The following is a 20,035-nucleotide window of genomic DNA, read 5'->3' on the forward strand; positions in this document are numbered from 1 at the left end:
GTCACGCCCCGTAAGTAAAGCTAACTTCCCAGGAGGCTGGTATTGGTTGGTTTGTTTTTAGTCTTATTTATTGTTGGATTCGATATATGTTGAATACATAGATTTGTAGGGAAGATCTATAAAAGCAACATGGGAATTGAGTTCTATGACTTACAGCTACCTTTATTTTATTTTCTGAGATTTTGATGTTTTTTTTGTTGTTGTTGTCTTGGTTTTATTTTATGACCTTGGCATACGCATTATTTTAGAAGTATTAGTGAAAGGATTAGTAGACGAGTATTTAACAATTAACCAGAAGTTTGATATAATATTTAACTAGCTTGTTCCTGGACAGCCATATAATTCTTTATAATTTACTAAGAACCAAATGAATTATATATTTAAAAATTTCAATTATTGTTAATGTGCTTGGGAAAGTTGTAGAAATTTTTTGCACTTAGTGTGTTAAATAAAAGTCTGAAGGCAAAACCTAAACATGTTCGTCATCCTTAACTCAGGGCTATGGATGAAGGCCCTCTAGAGAGCTGAAGGGTTGGCTGGGGGCAGCACAGCCAACCACTTGTAAATGTAACCAAATGAGGCTGACCAAACCCAGGTTCAACTGCTCCCTGCTCAGAAGGCCGGTACTCAAGAGACAAGAGTTGGTGGAAAAGGTAAAATTGCTTTTTTCAGGAGGCCAGCAACCTGGGAAGATGGTGGACTAATGTCCTAAGACCATCTCCAAGTTGCCAGCTGGGAGACAAAGGTTTTAAAGACAGTGAGAGTGAGGGGGCTGCGGGGTGTGTGATCAGCTTGTGCACAGTCCACATACTGATTGGCATCATGATGGCATGAAGTTTCGAGCATCACTTCTACTTTCAACCTAGCTGGGGGTCTCCATGCTTGTGGTCAGCAGTTTTCATCTGGTGGGGTCCTAATTTCAGCAAAAGCAGGCCTGAGTCAAACCTTTATATCTTTCATGGAACTGGGAGTTCAGTGGCTCTGCTGGTTTATGGTCTAAATCATTACCAGTTTCCTGGCCCAAAAGCCATTCTTTGTTCCTACATCATCACATTTCCTAATCATTAACTCTTGAGCCAGCCTTTTGAGACTCCGGGGAGACCTAGGAAACTAAAGCTTCCCTGTAAACAAGAGGCAGGCGGAGGACATGGGGATGGGGATTGGTCAGGTGACGTAACAGTCTCAGAAACTTGGTCTGTCCTGGGAAGGCTCCACAGGCTCCTGCCTTTTACTTTGATACTCTTCAATCCTGAGGAGGAACAGTTATGAAACAAGAGAGGGAATAAAGTTTTGGATAGGGAGATTAATCACCAGTTCAGCATGGAACTCAGTTTCAGGGGACTTGGTTTCATAAAGGGGTCTCTGCGTCTGTCCTGGTCCATCCCCTTCCCCACCAGAGATACCACCATCTTGGAGATCGGTGCTGTGGAAAAGATGGAGCATTGCCTCTTCAGAGCTGGCTTCTGATGCGCTCCCTCCTGAGTCTTCCTAGCTTAGCTCCTCAGTTCTCTTAGGTCCCAGAGATGGGGCAGTAGCTGTTCTCACCAGCCCTGGCTACTCAGGCATGCTCATTTCCAGCACCAAGGTTATAGGTCCGGCATCTAGCCTGGATTCAGTCACTTGCCAGCTGTGTGATTGGTCAAGTGACCTAACGTCTTAGAAACTTGGCTTTTTCCCATCAGACTTTGATGAAATGAGACACTGTATGGGGAACCCATACTAAAGTGCTTGGCAGTAAGTAGTATGGACTCACCAAATGACCATTGTTTTAGTTTTGTGCTTGGTTGCTCAGTTGTGCCCACCAGGCTCCTCTGTCCAGGAATCAAACTGGGGTCTCCTGCATTACAGGTGAATTCTTTACCAGCTGAGCTACCAGGGAAGCCCTTACTAATATGCTAATAGATGATATGGAAAATTCGGCTTTTCCCATGGTTTTTGTTATACCATGTTGTAGTTTTTTTTAGAAGATGTCTCCAGAAACCTTTGGTAGAACAAATTCCCCAACCACATCCCCTCAAAAAAACAGAAAGGGATTTTAAAAAATTATTGTAAAATATACATAACATAAAATTAACTTTTTAACCATTTTCAAGTATATAATTCAGGGACATTTAGTACTTTCACAATATACTAGTTCCAGAACATTTTAATCACCATTAAAGGAAACCCTGTAGCTGAACTCTATTCCTCAAATCCCCCAGCCCCTGACAACCACTAATTGGCTTTCTGTCTCTATGGATTCGCCTGCTTTGGATGTTTCGTATAAATAGAAACATGTACTATGTGGGGGTTTTTTATGTCCGGCTGTTTCATTTAGCATAATGTTTTTAGGGCTCATTTACGTTATAGCATGTGTCAGTACTTCATTCCTTTTAATTCCTGAAAAAATAATTCCATTGTGTGAATATACTCTTTCAGTCTGTTTGGGCTGTTCTAACAAAATGTTGCCGACTGGATGGCATATAAGCATAAAAGTTTATTCCTCACAGGACTAGAGGCTGGAAGTCCAAGATGAAGATGTCAGTATGGCCAGAGTACCCTCTAGGTGGCAGGCTTATCATGGTAGCCTCACATGGTAGAAGGGGCTGGGGACTTCTGGGGTCTCTTTCATAAGGGCAGTAATTCCATTCATGAGGGCTCTTCCCTCAGGACCTAACACCTCCCCAAACCCCTACCTTGTAATACAGTCTTGTTGGGCATTAGGATTTCAACATATGAATTTGGATGGTGGGCTTGGGGGGAGGCACAAACATCCAGACCCCTATCACTTACAGTATGTAATTTATTCGTTAATCAGTTGATGGATATTTGGGTTATTTTTACCTTTGGCTATTGTGAGTAAATAGCGTTGCTGTGAACCTTCTTGTACAAATTTTTGTTGAAATACTTTTTTCAATTCTTTTGGTATATACCTAGGAGTGTAAGTGCTGAATCATAGGATAATTCTATGTTTAACTTCTAAAAATCTGCCAGACTGTTGTCACCATTTTGAATTTCTAGAAGGAATACCTGGAGGTTCCAGTTTCTTCCAACACTTGTTATTTTTCAGGTTTTTGATTATATCTATCATCATGGGTGTGAAGTGGTATCTCACTGTGATTTGGGATTTTTTTTATGGTACAGATTTTCTATGTGTCTGGACTCAGATTTTCTACTAGTGTTCTTAAGCCTGTCACATTGCAGAGCTACATGAAAAACCACATATATGAAAAACCACCACCATAATTTTCAATAAGAGATAGGTATAAAGCATCTTTTCCTTTCCAGCCCCTGATATGACTAACCATCATGGCTCTGTAATCTGTAGCGTGGATAAACAACTTTCAGACATTCAGTGGCTAATTATAGATGATGTCTGATGCCTGGGACTTTTTTGCTAATTCTTTTATTTTGGTTTTAGGGATTTTCTCTAGGGCATCCAAAATGGTTTTAAAACATATTGGATAAAAGCTGAGCCACCTGCCTGTGTGGGACTTCCATATCTATACTCCCTGCTCCACTGTCTTCTGATGGCATTCTGACTACACTGAGGCCAAGTGACACGCCATTCAAGATGAGTGATGAGAAGAGCCTTGCGGTATCCCAAAAATTGGTCTCACCTTCAAGGAGCACAAGCAGCTGCTCTTCCAAGCAAGGAAGTCGACAGGTAAAGTTTAATGGAAATTTCAAGAGCAAATTTAAATCAAGAAGTTTGCAGATTAAAATGTGTACATTTACTTGGGAACTCCTACTTCTCATTTTAGGAACATTTGCTTTTAGTCATATCTTAGTTATCTGAGAAGAAGTACTCCAGTACTCTTGCCTAGAAAATCCCATGGACGGAGGAGCCTGGTAGGCTGCAGTCCATGAGGTCGCTAAAGAGTCGGACACAACTGAGCAACTTCACCTTCACTTTTCACTTTCATGCATTGGAGAAGGAAATGGCAACCCACTCCAGTGTTCTTGCCTGAAGAATCCCAGGGACGGGGGAGCCTGGTGGGCTGCTGTCTATGGGGTCGCACAAAGTTGGACATGACTGAAGCGACTTAGCAGCAGCAGCAGCAGTTATCTGAGAGGAGTAAATTTTAGATAATTTTCATAATGTAGCTTGAGAGTCTGCTGGATGGGAAGATTTGTATTTGGCTCTTTGCATTATTTTATTCAATTGTTGCCACTGTCTTCCAACACAGATATTGATATTCCTGTTTTCTCTGTAAGGAAGCTGAGTCAGACCAATGAAGTTATTCTGCCTGAGGACACACAGATTGTGTATTAAGTGGCAGAAACAAGAAACCAAAGCTCATTCTGTTTGACTTCAGAGCCCACACTTTCCTTTTATACCCCGCTAACCAAAATAAAAAAGCAAACAATCACTTTTCCAGTAATTATAATATCCTCCTGCCCTCCTTTCCTTCCCTTTACCAAACTTTTTATGACTGCTTCCAGCCACAGAATGCCCCCTTATAACTTAGAGTCTCACCTGCTTCACTTCTCTAACGGGCAAGGGAAGCAAGTCAACAGAGAAGTGGTCAAAAGGAATTAAGTGGGAAGAAGTGAAACAAAGGACTGAATAATTAACTCCTAAATAACTGTCAGCTAATTATATGTTGTTCCTTGGTTTCCTTTCTTAAAAAATCCCTGTTGGCAGAATTTGCTGGTTTTAGATCCATGACAGTAAATGCACATTAATCATTATAATTTTTTCACCTTCAGTTAAGTAGAGAGTGAGCTGTCCAAAAGCTGCGGGTTTAATAGCCAAAGTGGTCTCAGAGGCTTTTCAACGTCTGTAGTCTGTGCTGGCCTTGCCTTTCCGCCATGGGACGTGCTGACCTAAATTGACCCTGAGTCTTTGATTCCAGATTTGGAAGCAACAATCCAGCAACCACCCAGCTCTGGCACATCCACACATTTATGACACGTCATCACGGGTCTTTCCATTCCAACACTGCCTCAGATAGGGAGCTTGCCACCTCTCAATACTGCCTTGTAGCATTAGAATCTATAATTCCAGACAAATGAGATTTTACCATAGGGGCATCTGGGGAGTTCTCCAAGGTCTCCCCTGAGAGGTTAGGAAGAATAATTTTTTCACCCATTACTGTCATCACCTCCTTCTGGGGTTAAAAACAAATGATGATAATTATTCCTTGTCTAATGCATCATGTGCTGTGCTGGGCTGTGCTATGCTTAGTTGCTCAGTTGTGTCCAACTCTTTGTGACCCCATGGACTGTGGCCCTCCAGGCTCCTCTGTCCATGGGATTCTCCAGGCAAGATTACTGGAGTGGGTTGCCATGCCCTCCTCCAGAATACATCATGGCTCCCTAGGAATTCTAGTTTCATGAGGGTGACTAATCTCACCCTGTTTGTCAGCTTTGCATGCGAGCGTTTCTTTCCGTCAGCCGCAAATCTGGTTGGGATTAAAGCAAAGTGTATTATTTTCCCCCAGTGTTTTGCACTTAGTAGCATCTATTCCTGTGTCCTCCTTGGATAAAGGGATAGCATGTGATTCATTCAAGCAGCCAGTGCTTATATATAACAGCATAGCAGTTGGAGCAGGGAAATGAAATTCTAGGACTGGATACCACAGAAACATGTTTTTGATGTGTTACTGGAAACTGATTGATTTGGTTTTTCACAGAGCTTTTATTTTTGAGTTCCAACATAAAGAGTAAGAAGAATATGTGTGATGCCTCACCGTTTTTTCTGACTTAGAATGGGTTGATCATTCAGCCATTCATTCATCAAATGGTCATCATTTATATTTAGGATCTCTCAATTTAATGTGCATGTAATTTTGCTTTGTAAATATCAATACTTACTTTTGCTCTGTGGTGGAGAAGATGGAGACTTTAATAAGTTTATTCCAACTCTGGGTCTTCCCTGGTGGCCCAGCGGTAAAGATCCACCTGCAACCAGGAGACACAGGTTCAATTCCTGGGTCAAGAAGACCCCCTGGAGGAGGGAGTGGCAACCCACTCCAGTATTCTTGCCTGGAAAAAAATCCCATGGACTGAGGAGGCTTGCAGGCTACAGTCCATGAGGTTGCAAAGAGTCAGACGTGACTGAAGCAGCTGAGCATGTAGCACGGCAAAGCGTTCCAGCTTTAACCTGGATCTAGTTATGGTGGTAGTGGTGGTGGTGTGGTTGCTAGGTTGTGTTAGACTCTTGCGACCCCATGGACTGTAGCCCGCCAGGCTCCTCTGTCCATTGGATTCTCCAGGCAAGAATCCTGGAGGGGGCTGCCATTTCCTTCTCCAGAATCTAGTTATAAAGCCATGTTTATTTTTTAGGGATCTTTTCTTATTATGTCCATTTTTCCATCCTTCTGTCAAAATAAGTGTTCTGTTATAGGATTGGCTCAGCTTTTCCCTCTGTGTTGTCCGCCTTGGCAATTCATGTCCATTTCTCCATCACACACCATCTCACGATGGTCTTTTAGTCTCTGAACATGCTGCAGAAATGCAGGGACCATGGAAGTTCTTACTTCATGACTCTTAGGGAACACAGCCTTATCCAGGCGTCTTTCAGATGCTAAATATAATGATCACGCTGTGTTTCCAATCTCTGGATAGTTCAAGTTCAACATTTAAACTTTAAGATTTAGATATAATAAGAAATTTTATTTGAGCAATTTTAAAATACAGCCAATGAAGATAATCTGTGTAACAACCTACTTGTTTCTAAAGCTCCAGATTAAAGTCATTTCTAGGTTCTGTTAATTCCATCTGGAGGAGATAAGTCAGATGTTAAGTTTACTGGCCATCTGTATTAATGCTAGTGTTTCTCATGTGCTTTGGAATTACAGTTTAGGGTGTGATTTTGCACTTGCTTTCCCCCTATCCCTCTCTCTGTACTCATCCTGCCCTAGCTCAGAATTTCCTGTTACCTACTTCCTATCTCTGATGACCCCAGTCCAGAGTGAAATCTTCTGTTTCTAGCTGGGACTTCTGTTCACAGCGACTATGACGATCTAAGAACCACCGCCAGGCCAGCATGCAGCATGGTCCGATCTGGGTGCTGAGGCTGTCTGCCTCCTGCCATCTCCCTGGAGAGGCAGATTGTAAAGTCTTTCATCATGGTGTACGGCTTCCCCCTCCACATTCTCTGATTTCCAGCAGTAAGCTAGCTCAGGTCTCGGCCTTTTTCTGGGGATATTTTTAGCTTTATGAGCACACAGGAATAGAACTCCTGGACACATCTGTCTGCAGTATTCTTTGCATTTCTATTTTGTGTCTTATCCATGAGATAATTAATCTTTCTTTCTTTCTTTTTTTTAAATCACACAGACATACCAAAGGGAAAAAACCCTACATTTTTATATCTTTGTATATTTTTCATGTTTGGAGCTCATATGGTGACAGGGAAGCGGCATTAAATGTATAAACTTTCAGTACAACCTTGGCTGAAAGACGTGGTCTTCTAGAGTCATTTTCATATAAATTCTTACCATCATCACCAGGTGACATTAGGTCTCTATACGCCAGCCACCTGGCTCTCTCTCAGTTCCTCCCACTGAATTTGCCCTTGTCCTTGTTTCTTGAACTGAACTTGAACTTGTTTTTCCTCTCCGAGAACCCCCTCACATAAAATCTCAAGGAGCCCTCATTTATGTGTGGATACTCTCCTTTCTAAATATGTTAAAGGAATTTGCTTCCTTAAAGGATAAAATGATAAGATCTGGGTGTTAAATGTGATCTGTGTTTTTCACTTCTACAAATTGAATCTAAGATGTAGTTTACAACTTACAGCCTTGAAAACCCAAGCAAAAGAGTTCTGTGATCTTTCAACTTGAATACTAGGACTCTTGAAATTTCATATACAGAATGCCTCGTTTTGTCAGTGGGAACAGTCCATAAATATAATTTTATCAAGATAATTTTAGGAAGTTATGCCTAGTGATTAGAACTTGAACTCTCCAATCTTGGTTCCACTTGATATTTGTTTCTGCAACCTTAGATTCTCTAAAACTTCAGTTTTCTCATCAATGAAATTAGAAAAATCATTCTTTTCTCATAAGATTATCGTGAGGATTAGAACTAAAGCATTTAATCTAGGGTTAGATTCATAGTAGGTGCTGAATTCATATTAACATTTATTTTTATTATAGTTGACATTACTTTGAATTTCATTCCTATTTGTAGAAAACCTAAAATTTCATAGTGAAGAGTTCTACTTTGTGTCCCAGAAACTTTTGCAGCTATCATTCATGTACCTACCCATACCTCTGTAGTATTGTGGAGAAGTCCACGGAAGTATACAATGTGTATATGAATGTGTACTTTTAAAATGTATCTTATTTTATACACATTAGCAAAGTACTTTTAGAGAATAATGTAACAGAATTTAAAATATATGAGCTATATTTGATATACTGAACATCTGGCATAACCTGTACCTAAAACAAGAGAAAGGCAGAAGGCAATGGCACCCCACTCCAGTACTCTTGCCTGGAAAATCCCATGGACGGAGGAGCCTGGTGGGCTGAAGTCCATGGGGTCACTGAGGGTCGGACACAACTGAGCGACTTTACTTTCACTTTTCACTTTCATGCATTGGAGAAGGAAATGGCAACCCACTCCAGTGTTCTTGTCTGGAGAATCCCAGGGACGGGGGAGCCTGGTGGGCTGCCATCTATGGGGTCGCACAGAGTCGGACACGACTGACGCAACTTAGCAAAACAAGAGAAAACAGGAATTAAATTCTGACTCCATTCTGTTTTGCTTGGCCTTGTCCTTGCATGGGTGTGTGTTTTTCCCTTTTCCCCATGTCAGCACCTAGCTATTGGTAGTTGCTACTCAGAGCATTGTGTTGAGAAGTATTCTGCGGTTGAGTCTGGGTTCAGTGGGAGAGAATGCCCTATTTTCAGCTATGGCTGTGGGCACAGGCAGGGTGAACGGTAGCGTGAGTGCCACATTTTCACCCCTTAGTGATATTAGCAGGTTGAAGTCAAGAGATGACTGCTACAGTCTTTATATTCTGCCATTGGAGGAACTTATGGCAAGTGAGGTTCACCTCAGTTCTCCATCTATTAAATGGAGACGAAACTCACCTCCCATTCCCTCTATAGGGATGAAAGAGAATATTTAGTATTTTCACTGGCTAAAAGCCAGTGAAACTCACTGGAGAAAGGTTGTCTGTAAATTTTAGAAATAATTATTAATGAGCTCCCTTCACTTTGGCCAATTACAGACCCAGAACTGAAATACTCTCGTTTTAAGGACCCTGATACTCTGCATAAGAAGTGGATCTCTTTGAAGTAGACCGTCTTTCAGATATAGCATCTTAACTCAGTAGGAATCTATTCTCCTTGCAGGAAATCCGCAACTAAAGGAACTCAGTTTATACGAAGAATAGATTGTTGGTCCCTTCTGACTGTAGTCTTCATACCCCATTCCTTGTAGTGTTCAAAGTCAGTCTTTGCTTCACTGTTCTTCTCATCCCAGACTTTGGCTTAGCTCTCCCCTTTAGCTAGATGGATTCATGTGAAACTGTTCTGCTTTTTAGAATTTTGTGATTTTTCTTGAATCGTTTATTGCTTTATCTCTTTAAAAATAATTTTTAGAAAATTAATACTATATGCTCATTGTACGTAATTTCCAACATACATGCAATTTATGTGAATTGCAATACTTTAATGTGGCTGTTTGATAGGTCAAAGTGAAGCTGAGAATGACCGTTGATGATGGAGGTCATTGGTGACATTGCCAGGAGGTTTCCTTGGAGTGGGGGGTGTGAAAGGCTGGTTCAAGTCTGTTCATGAGAAAACAGGAACAGAGAAAAAGGGTACCCCAGTTCTGTCAGGTCTACAGACAGGAGTTGAGAGAAGCCTTTACAAATGTTCTGTTTGAGAACCTTCAGTTTGGCTAATGCCATGCTTAACACAGTCCTGTTCTCTCCTCTCCTTTGGTTAATTCACTGGTGGAATGAGTATATGGTTCTTTGAGTCCTGGGTCTTATTTACACATCTTTTGAGCTCTCATGGCACCAGCACAGGGCTTTGTACATAGCAACTGCAAATTATTGGGCTGAATTTACTGAACACCAGCAGCAAATATCCCTGTCTCAAGGGCAGATTGGAATGTATGGCCAGGGACACGTGGGGAACAGGAGCAAAAAATTACACGTTCCCAAGCTCCCTCCTTCCAGTGACAGACATCTTAACAAGGATTTCAAAAAATGAACGAAGATCTCTGTGTTGAGTTTTTCTTTTTTATGGCAAGTGATGAAATCTCTAAATGTTTTCTCCGAACAACCTGCTCTATTGGAAAGTATGGAACAGAAGACTGTCTTTGTTGAAACTGACTTGTGTTCACATTGGCTCTGCTTTTTGCTAGCTGGATGACCTTGTCATGTAATAGAAAACTTCTGAGCCTTGATTTTTTTCAGCTGTGATATATAGGTAATTTTGCTTCCTTTTGAGATCTAAGTGAAATAATAAATATGAAGTACCTAAGCTAGCACATGCTAGACATTTGATAAGGGTGGATTAAATAAGCATGTGGTTACTAGGTAGAAAGACTGCAATTCACAAAGCTCTGTGCATATATTAAGAGATGTCTAAGTGGGAGAGAGAATTGCTATTTTGAAACTTGTTAAACATGAGTAATTTCCTCTTGTCTTTTTCCCACTGCCCCCTTACATTTCCTTCCTAGAACTTTCAAAGTAACACATTTCAGAAGCCAGATTGTGCTAGAGTTGAATGAATAGGTTTTTTTTCTCTCTCTTTCTCCTTTCTTATTATAATTTTTTTTGGTCCTTTTTAAAAGAGTGCTATATGTCCTAAGTTTTATTTCTTCATTATCCATTGAGAACCTATTATTAAAAGACCATGAGCAGGGGATGTGAAGCTACTAAAGACAGGACAGCTGAACAGACCACTACAAACGAGAGATCGCTCTGATTGGGAAGACTATGAATTATAGAGACAACATAGCTTCCGTTATGTTTTTTTAAATGCGTTATAGCATTTGCTGTGTAAAAAATCAGGAAATGAATCCTTCCGAAATAATTTAACAAGTGCTTCACTCATTATTGCAGGAGATTTGAAATGGAGAGGTCTATTGCTACATGAATCTCCATACAATTATGCAATTTATTCTTGTTGCCCTCTTGTCCCTGGGGTAATCTGAAGTGGAACTTTGAGCTCTCCCAGGGTCACCTGATGAGGATTTATTTATGCATGCTCTTAGATTATGCTGCACTCCAGGGAGCCCATACTGGCTGGGCTTGGTGCCAGAACCCTTAAAACTACAGGAGTTGAATGGGAGAGAATTTGCCAAGAAGAGTGAATTAAAGCTATAATGTTTAGGTGTTTGTAATTTCAGCTATCTGGGTACTGAAAATATGTAGTCCCATTTGTTTCTTTTAATTTGTATTGTCTTTAGATGCTGAAATTTACCTGCTGTCTTTTATAAGTATAGACTGAATAAATACCACAAGAAAGACTCCTCAAGAAAGAGTGGCTTGGGAGTGGCATGATTGCATCACACTGTTCTGTGATGGTCACAGAAAATAAAAGGCAAAGAGCATGAAGTTGCTTGACAGCAAATAGCCTGAGTTTAAATCATGGACTGTTTGTAAGCTGTTCGACCTCGGGCAAGGTCCTTGACCCCTCTGTATCTAGGTTTCTTTTAAGGCTATGCCAAATGTTTAAGTTAGAAGAGAGTCTGCGCATAGTAAGTGCTATGTTAGTGTTTGATACAGATTCACCTTCCAGAAGCAGGAGTTCCAGGAGCCCTCAAGCAGTACTGCCACAGCAACTGCTTCCCTGTCTCATCCGTGAGCTGCGAGGCAGTCTGGCTTCTGTCTAGGCTGCTCTGAGAAGAAAAATCAGCCAGGGACTCTAGAAGTTAATAAGCAACTGATAGCATCATTCGAGCTCACAACATCCTTTCCTACTCTCCTTTGGAATCTCAAAACAATCCAATGAGGTCTGTATTTTTCTACACTTCAGAGAGAAAGTATGGCCCAATTAACTGCTGATTTAGAGTTACACAGCTAATAAGTGGTAGAGGGTCAGGCAACTATATATTTGAAGAACACTGGGTTTGTTTTGATGCTGCAAGGCTTCTTTAGAAGTTAACTCCAGTTCCTTGTGTCCTGTGTACAAATGATTGTTGTTTAAACAAACCTCCAGAAGCCAAAACCTCTGTACATGCAGTGGCAAGAATAACACGGATGCGGGAAGCAATCAAAAGGATCCTCCAGGTCTGTTTGTCTAGAGCTGTTATTTTTCTGGTGGTTCCAACAGAGAAAAATAATTACCTATACAGTTCCATCTTAGTGTTTTGGAATCCCCCCCCTTCCCACCTTCTGAGCATTTTACTTTTCCTTACAGCCTAGGCTTTGGTCATACCCATGGTTGTGACATTATGCACTGAAAATAGGAAAGGCAAAGATACAAGACTCAGTTCTCTATATTGCTACCCTAAGTCTTGTAAAGTTAAAGCAAACATTTGATATAGGAAGAAATGAAAACTTTGGCTAAAATGATGTATTTAAATAATCAGGATTTCCTTGTCACTTTGCATGCCTGCCTATGCCAGGTAGCTGCCTTCCACACTCTGAAGAGCACAAGAAACCACACTGAATATTCAAACACTTCTGGAAGTTGCTGAACCATGCAAACTGATCTGTAATTCTAGAGTAGCAGAGCAAATGTATTTTGGTGGGTTTTAGAAACACGAGTTTGGTAGAAACCACAAGGGGAACCTTAAGAGAATCTATGTGTTTATTCACAACTGGCCCTGGTCATAGTGCAAGTTACAGGAAGGCAGAACCTGCCTCAGATGCTTTTGCTGAGAGCACAGCTTACTAGTTTTGCAGTTACTGGACTAATCTCTGAGAGCTATAGAGGCAAATGTGACACAAACTGACTCAACTGTTTTTTTTTTTCCCCTAGAGAGGGGAAAGTCTGAGTCTGTGATGCTATTAAAATACTAAAGGTCCAGAAGTAAGCATGTAATAAATCGGACAGAGGCAAGATAGGAGATTTCCTTGGAATAATCTCATATCTCTCTATGGTCCCACATACCCTGGCCCTACCATCGAGTCCAGCTTATCTCCCTCTACACCTTACCTAAGCTCCCACCACAGCCAAAATCACCTCTCTCTTCTCACCCCAGATGAGTCACTTTCCTGGCAATCTCTAGTAGAGTGGTCCCTCTTGCCCTGAGTAATAGGCTAAATGGTCTCTCCCCCTTCCCCCAAAGATATATCTACATCCTAGTCCTTGGAACCTGTCAGTGTTATCTTATTTCATTAAAGACATAAGAATCTTGAGATGAGCATCCTGGCTTAATGACCCAAATTCAATGACCAACGTCCTCATGGGAAACACACAGAGAAAAGATAGGCATGTCGGGGCAGGTGTAAGAAGATGGAGGCAGAGATTGGAGTGATGGGGCTACCAGTCAAAGAATTCTGATTCTCCTGGAGCCTGGAAGAGCCAGAAAACACCCTTACAGTGTTTGAATCTGTGTCTCCCCACTCCCCTGCGCCCAGTTCATATGTTGAAGCCCTAACCCTCAACATGACGGCATTTTTAAGTGGGGGGTTATTAGGCTTGGATGAGGGTGGTGTCTTCACGCTGGGATTAATACCATTATGAGAAAGGAGCGACACAGAGCCTCTTGCCATGGGAGCAGACAGCAAGAAGGCAGCTGTCTCCAGGACAGGGACCGGGTTCTCACAGGAGCCGAATCTGCTAGCCCCTTGACCTGGGCTCCCCTCGCAGTCTGTGCCATTTTGTTGCAGTTGCTCACGTTAAAACACACATTCTCCACAGAGCCTCTGGAGAGAGCATAGCCCTGCTAACACCTTAATTTTGGACTTCCAGCCTCCAGAACTGTGAGAGGGCAGATTTCTGTTAAGACACCCAGGTTGTGGTACTTTGTCAGGGTAGCCTCAGAAACCCTTCTTCTCACTCTTTGTCAATGTTTCTTCATGTTCCAGCTCAAGACATTCCACTCAGGTGGATCCAGTCCCACATGAGATCATGCCTGCCTGGGAACAAGAATCTGTAGCGGGTTTATATGTGTCTCCCATTTGGCATTTACAAGGCTTCGACCTTGTGGTGTTTCTTCATTTTTAATGTCTATTAACTTTTTGGAGGCTAGCACGTGGTTTCATATTTTTGCATCTTAGTACCTGATGCTAACCTTAGAGACTCCCCTATTAAAAAGAAGCTCAGTTGTAAGTAGAATATAACCTACTTAACAAAAAAGACGTTCCTTCTTTGATTCATAAGGCTCTCCAGGATCTTAACCTGGCGCCAGGTTCTCATGATGAGAGTCAGTTGTTTATACAGAACAATGAAAGAAAGTCACTAATGATTTGGATCAAGGATAAGGATGTTTCTTGTGCTAAACATATGGCACCTTCTCCTATGATTTTTAAATCATGTATGCATTAATTAGTCAGAATGTACTTCTACTTTGATTAATTTCAATTAGCTCTGAAAAAATAGCTTTGGGTGAGCTGGAAAAGAAAACACAGTTATCAGCTAGTGCCATCCAGCAATGGAGTGAGTTTTCTGAAGGAGCGTGGTTACCCTGTCTTTAGAGCACAGAAGTGTTCTATCTGAATACAAAATGTCTTTGTTTCTCTCCAGGGCTCAGACATCAAAGTGGAGATCTCTTTGCTATGTCCAAAAAAGTATGATTTTTTTTAAAAAAAATTAAAGATAAAATATTGAACAGTTCTAGGAGGTATTTCAAATAAAACCATGTAGAAGTCTTCCCACCTTTGTGCCTCTGGTCCAGCCCCACTCACAGAAGAGTCCCCTTAGAGATTTTCCCTGGTATCACATGTCCTCATGGTGAGCTCCCGCAGCATCTCCTACACTAAGCTGACTGCGACTGTGCAAACAAGCTCATTCCTCAGAAGGGGTAGAGGAAAGGTAATGAGTCAGAGTCAGTGGGCTGAGTTCTGGTCCTCAGAAGTCCTTTACTCATGTTCGTGGTCCTGAGAAGATCATTTCTCTTAGATTCCTCATCTCTAAAATGAGACCTGGGTAGATAACTTCCACATTTCTCCTTTGAACTCTGGGGTTTAAAGAGAAATATTTCATGACTCTATAGGGAATAACAAATCATCACTGTACTCCCTGGAAAAAACTCAGCCGAGACTTGAGTCCCGTGGGTGGACAGAGTGGTCCTGTCCTCTTGGTCAACACACGCGGGTGCTCAGTGCTGGAGTGCGCTGTCAGAGACGGACTCTGCTTGGGAAGAAGTAGGGCTGAGTTTAGGGGAGGCAGTGGCTTCAGATGAACTCTAATACACTTGTAGGTCATCTTGTCCAGAATGGATCTTGAGCAGAAAAGCTCTGTGTGGTCGAATCCCTCAGTAGCACCTCTGCCAGCCTTTGACGAAACTCCCCAGTGACTGAGGAATTTACTCTTTCATAGTCCTTATTTCCATTATTTTTCATAGCACTAACTATGAGATAATCAAGACAGTCATCCTTTATGCAGAGCTGGAATCCAGGGCCGTATCATTCTTACCATAGGTCCTGGTTTTATACTCAGAGCCTGTCAAGTCAAATCTCAATTCTTCAAGTTGGAAATGAATAAATCCAACCTCGCAAGATTGTGCAAAGATTAAGAGCAGTAATGCACATACGGTGGTTTAGCACACTTCCTGACAGATAATAAATAGTAACATTATTAATGTTAATTACTGTACTTGCTTCATTGGTTTGGTTAACATATTAATATCTACCATGGAGCATTTTTCCCTTTAATTTTAATGAGGCATAATTGACATACAGCACTGTGTAAGTGTGCTGGCCTAGAGTATGAGAGTGGACCTGTCATGCAACAGCAGCAACAACAGCCTCACCTGTGCAGGTGCAGAAGGTCCGGCCTCGATCCAGCTCTACAAACCTGAACTCTTATGTTTCGACAAGGTCTTCGGTGACTGGTATACTCGCTCTAGTTGAGAAGCACTGCATCAGATCACATACCCCCACCTGACCTCCCAACTCTGTTTTTTAATTACTCCATCAGGCCTGTTGGTGTTCGAAAAATCTTAGTTGAGAAAGAAACAAGTGACAAGAAGCAACAACAACTCCAAGTCTCAGTGATAGAAATACAAGTCCAGAATTGGTCTGACGTCAGTTGAAGCTCTTACTATATTAACTGGAAATCTATTGCCAAGGATTTCCAGGTGTTCATAGTACAGTCATAAAATATATGATCCTGAGGCTTTAGAAGATTACTCATGCCTTTCAAGTCATGTTAAAGTATGTGCCACATGGTTTAAGGCTGGGGATTGCCTTGTGATTTTAAAAACCTGATTAACAGACTAAATAAAACAACCCACTTTCCAGTCACGCCAGATAGAGGCAACCACAAAACTTCCCTCCACAACACTCTTCAGCTGCAGGAAGAATGAAGGTTGTCAATGGTTTTCTATTTCTGACATCACTGCAAGGGCAGTGACTGAGAAGCCAGCATTTGAAAGGTGCAGAGGATGTGTGCGCTGTGGAAACAGCTGTGCTTGAAGGAAACACTTTCAGTCCGTGTACTCAGCAGTATGGAAATGAACTTTGCCAGCTAATGAGCACGAATAAACGCTTAGCTGCCTTCCCCCCACAAAGCAGCTTTCTATATTTGGTACTTTCAGATGTTCAGTATAACAGACTGAATTTAATGCCAGATGACAGTGCCAGACTGACTTCAGTTAAACTTAAGCAAAGACCTTAAGAAGCTGCTTCCCCCAGCCTGTCCTGTTTCTCTCTCCACCTGATAGTCACAGGGAGCTCTAAGCCCAACAACCCGAGGGCAGGACATCAGCCCAGCTGCGGTGGCTAAGTCAGCAGGGCTGTGATCATGGGTCCACCCGCACCATTCATCTCAGGGCACTCAGCTCAAGGTGTGCAGCCTCTTTCTGGGTCACAGAGGGCGTGAGGCATGGGGAAGCCACACCCTACCTCCTGGAGCCTTTCAGTTCAGTTTGGTTCAGTCGCTCAGTCATGTCCGACTCTTTGCGACCCCGTGAATCACAGCACACCAGGCCTCCCTGTCCATCACCAACTTCCAGAGTTCACTCACACTCACGTCCATCGAGTCGGTGATGCCATCCAGCCATCTCATCCTCTGTCGTCCCCTTCTCTTCCTGCCCCCAATCCCTCCCAGCATCAGAGTCTTTTCTAATGAGTCAACTCTTCGCATGAGGTGGCCAAAGTATTGGAGTTTCAGTTTTAGCATCATTCCTTCCAAAGAAATCCCAGGGCTGATCTCCTTCAGAATGGACTGGTTGGATCTCCTTGCAGGCCAGGGGACTCTCAAGCGTCTTCTCCAACACCACAGTTCAAAAGCATCAATTCTTCGGTGCTCAGCCTTCTTCACAGTCCAATTCTCACATCCATACACAACCACTGGAAAAACCATAGCCTTGACTAGATGGACCTTTGTTGGCGAAGTAATGTCTCTGCTTTTCAATATGCTATCTCTGCTTTTTCTGTCCTGGGCTCCAATTCACTCCCATCCAGTTCATGTTATTATAGCCCCTTGCTCCTCACACTCATTGGTTCAGCAGATATTTATTTAGGGCCTCTGTGTCACAGGTAGTGAGACTGTAAGAAATAAGCCCCAGTTTCGGTCCTCATGGTATTCACATTCTAGCCAGGGAGACAGACAAGTGCAAGTGCTGAGAAGGGAGACAGTTTCTGTCCCGAGGAGGAGGTGGTATGGGGCTAAGTGAGAAAGCATTGGGCTGAGAAGCAGGTGGGGCAGGCATTCCAGATACAAGCAAGGGATTGAGCAAAGCCTTGACAGCGTTAAATCCCACAGGCTGATTTCCTACCCCATTCAGGAGGACGCAGGATGGGTGACATGGCAGCTCCGCTGAGGATCCCAGCCCTGCTTGTCTCTACCCATAGGGTAGGGCTTTATAACTCTTTCAGATGCCTTTGGATCTTGAATTTAGCCATCACTTCCCTGGTGGCTCAGACAGTAAAAGTGTCTGCCTATAATGCTGGGGACCCGGGTTCGATCCCTGGGTCAGGAAGATGCCCTGGAGAAGGAAATGGCAATTCACTCCAGTACTCTTGCCTGGAAAATCCCATGGACGGAGGGGCCCGGTAGGCTTCAGTCCGCAGGGTAGCAAAGAGTCGGACACAACTGAGCGACTTCACTTTCACTTTCCCCCACTCCAACCCCGCTCCCTCCCCAACTGCCGCGCCATGGCGTTTACTCCTGATTAATTATTAAAATATGCATATTTAAATTACAGTAGAATGTACACTGTGCAACAATATGGAGCAGAATGATTGAAAATATAGTTTTTGCAGTCCATTGACTCTACAACATTGGGGAAGTTACCTAATTCTCTCTTCCTTGGTTTCCACATTCAATAAATACTGGTTTCCAAGGAAGGTTAAGAGAGGAGATGAAAGTTAAGGGAAGTGGATTTTTAGGGAAGTGAAACTATTTTGTTATTATAATGGTGGATATAATCGTATGAACATTATGTGTTTGACAGAACTCTTAGAACTGTATGCCACAAAGAGTGACTCCCTAGTATAAACTGTGGACTTTAGTTAATAACGATGTAGTTCATCTACTTATAAAAAATGTGCCACACCAATATAAGACATTAATAACGGAGAAAACTGTGTTTGGGAAAGTGAGTGAAAGTCGCTCAGTCGTGTCCTACTCTTTGTGACCCCATAGACTATACAGTCCATGGAATTCTCCAGGCCAGAATACTGGAGTGGGTAGCCTTTCCTTTCTCCAGGGAATCTTCCCAACCCAGGGATAGAACCAGGACTCCCGCATTGCTGGCAGATTCTTTACCAGCTGAGCCACCAGGGAAGCCCAAGAATACTGGAGTGGGTAGCTTATCCCTTCTCCAGGGGATCTTCCCGACCCAGGAATCGAACCGGGGTCTCCTGCATTGCAGGCGGATTCTTTACCAGCTGAGCTATCAGGGGAACCCATGGACAGCAACACTGCTATAATTTACAGTAATACATGATTGATGTAGTTTGGGTAATTTAGGAATTTCATGGGAAGAGATAGACACTGAGCTAAAATCTTGAAGCTTTTGTATGGGTGGAAAAGAGCATGAGAAGATTCTGGGAGGCTGGAATAATACGAGTAAGCCACAGAAGTGAAAATGACAGATATGTTGTATTCATTTTTTCATTGCATGGAGGGTAGGACCTGATGGGGTATCATAGAAGTGGGGTGTCTTAGAAAGTGAGGTTTGATGGAGTGGTGGGTGGTAATGTAGAAACAGGGAAAGGGACATGGAAGATACACACTTTGAAGATGAAACCAAAAGGACTGACTTGTAAAAATGATCAAGCCCTTATAGTTTCAAAGTGATTTTGCTACATTGTTCCCCGGCCTGGCATTCCTTCTCACAGAATTGGTGTCAAGATCAGCAGTGATGTTTAACCCCATCATACTAATGTCCCCTTTTGTGACCAATGTTTCAATGAACCTTTAACACTCAAGTGAAACTGATTTTTCACCTAATGTATTTGCACACATAATTTTAAAAATGTTAACAAAGTGCTTTGTTATAAATAAAGGCAACTTCAGAGAAAGTGGTTAATGTTAAGGTGTACATTACAATGTGTAAAAGCCCAGACATGACTACACTAGAAGATGTGATGGAGTAGTCAGGTACCCCTATACATGGGGTGACAGCTACTAATACAGACCCATAGAGATGCATTGCTGCTAAGTCACTTCAGTCGTGTCCGACTCTGTGCGACCCCATAGACGGCAGCCCACCAGTCCCAGAGATGCATTAATAACTCATATAACACAAGCAACACGACTGTCACTGATGTCAGTGATTCTGCATAAAGGTGGGTGACTGTTGGTAAAGTCCCAAACAGGAGAAAGTACAATCTTATCTGTTACTTAGCAGTTGCATTCCCAAGAATTCAGAGTGTGCTAAAAAGCATGCAAAAATACTTTGGCAAGTATAAACAGGTTTCACCTATGAAAATGTCACTGTGCACTTTGGAAACTCTTGCAGATGTTGGGACAAGTTGTTTTATTGTGCAAGACTGAGGCATTTCAGGACATCTAACATC

General features: G+C 42.3%; 1 protein-coding gene across 9 annotated transcripts in view; it reads left to right on the plus strand.

The window, feature by feature from the left end:
- Positions 1–20,035, plus strand: part of OSBPL3 (oxysterol binding protein like 3) — a 196,352-nt gene that overhangs the window by 92,405 nt on the left and 83,912 nt on the right. For all 9 annotated transcript variants that reach the window (XM_042248661.2, XM_060415042.1, XM_027968666.3 and 6 more), the window contains one exon: positions 3,401–3,646. In XM_042248661.2, coding sequence (XP_042104595.1) covers positions 3,554–3,646 — 93 coding nt within the window. In that variant the 5' untranslated portion in view covers positions 3,401–3,553. The remainder of the gene's footprint in view (positions 1–3,400; positions 3,647–20,035) is intronic.

The sequence above is a fragment of the Ovis aries genome, chromosome 4 (genome assembly GCF_016772045.2).
Source record: "Ovis aries strain OAR_USU_Benz2616 breed Rambouillet chromosome 4, ARS-UI_Ramb_v3.0, whole genome shotgun sequence".
Lineage (NCBI taxonomy): Eukaryota > Metazoa > Chordata > Mammalia > Artiodactyla > Bovidae > Ovis > Ovis aries.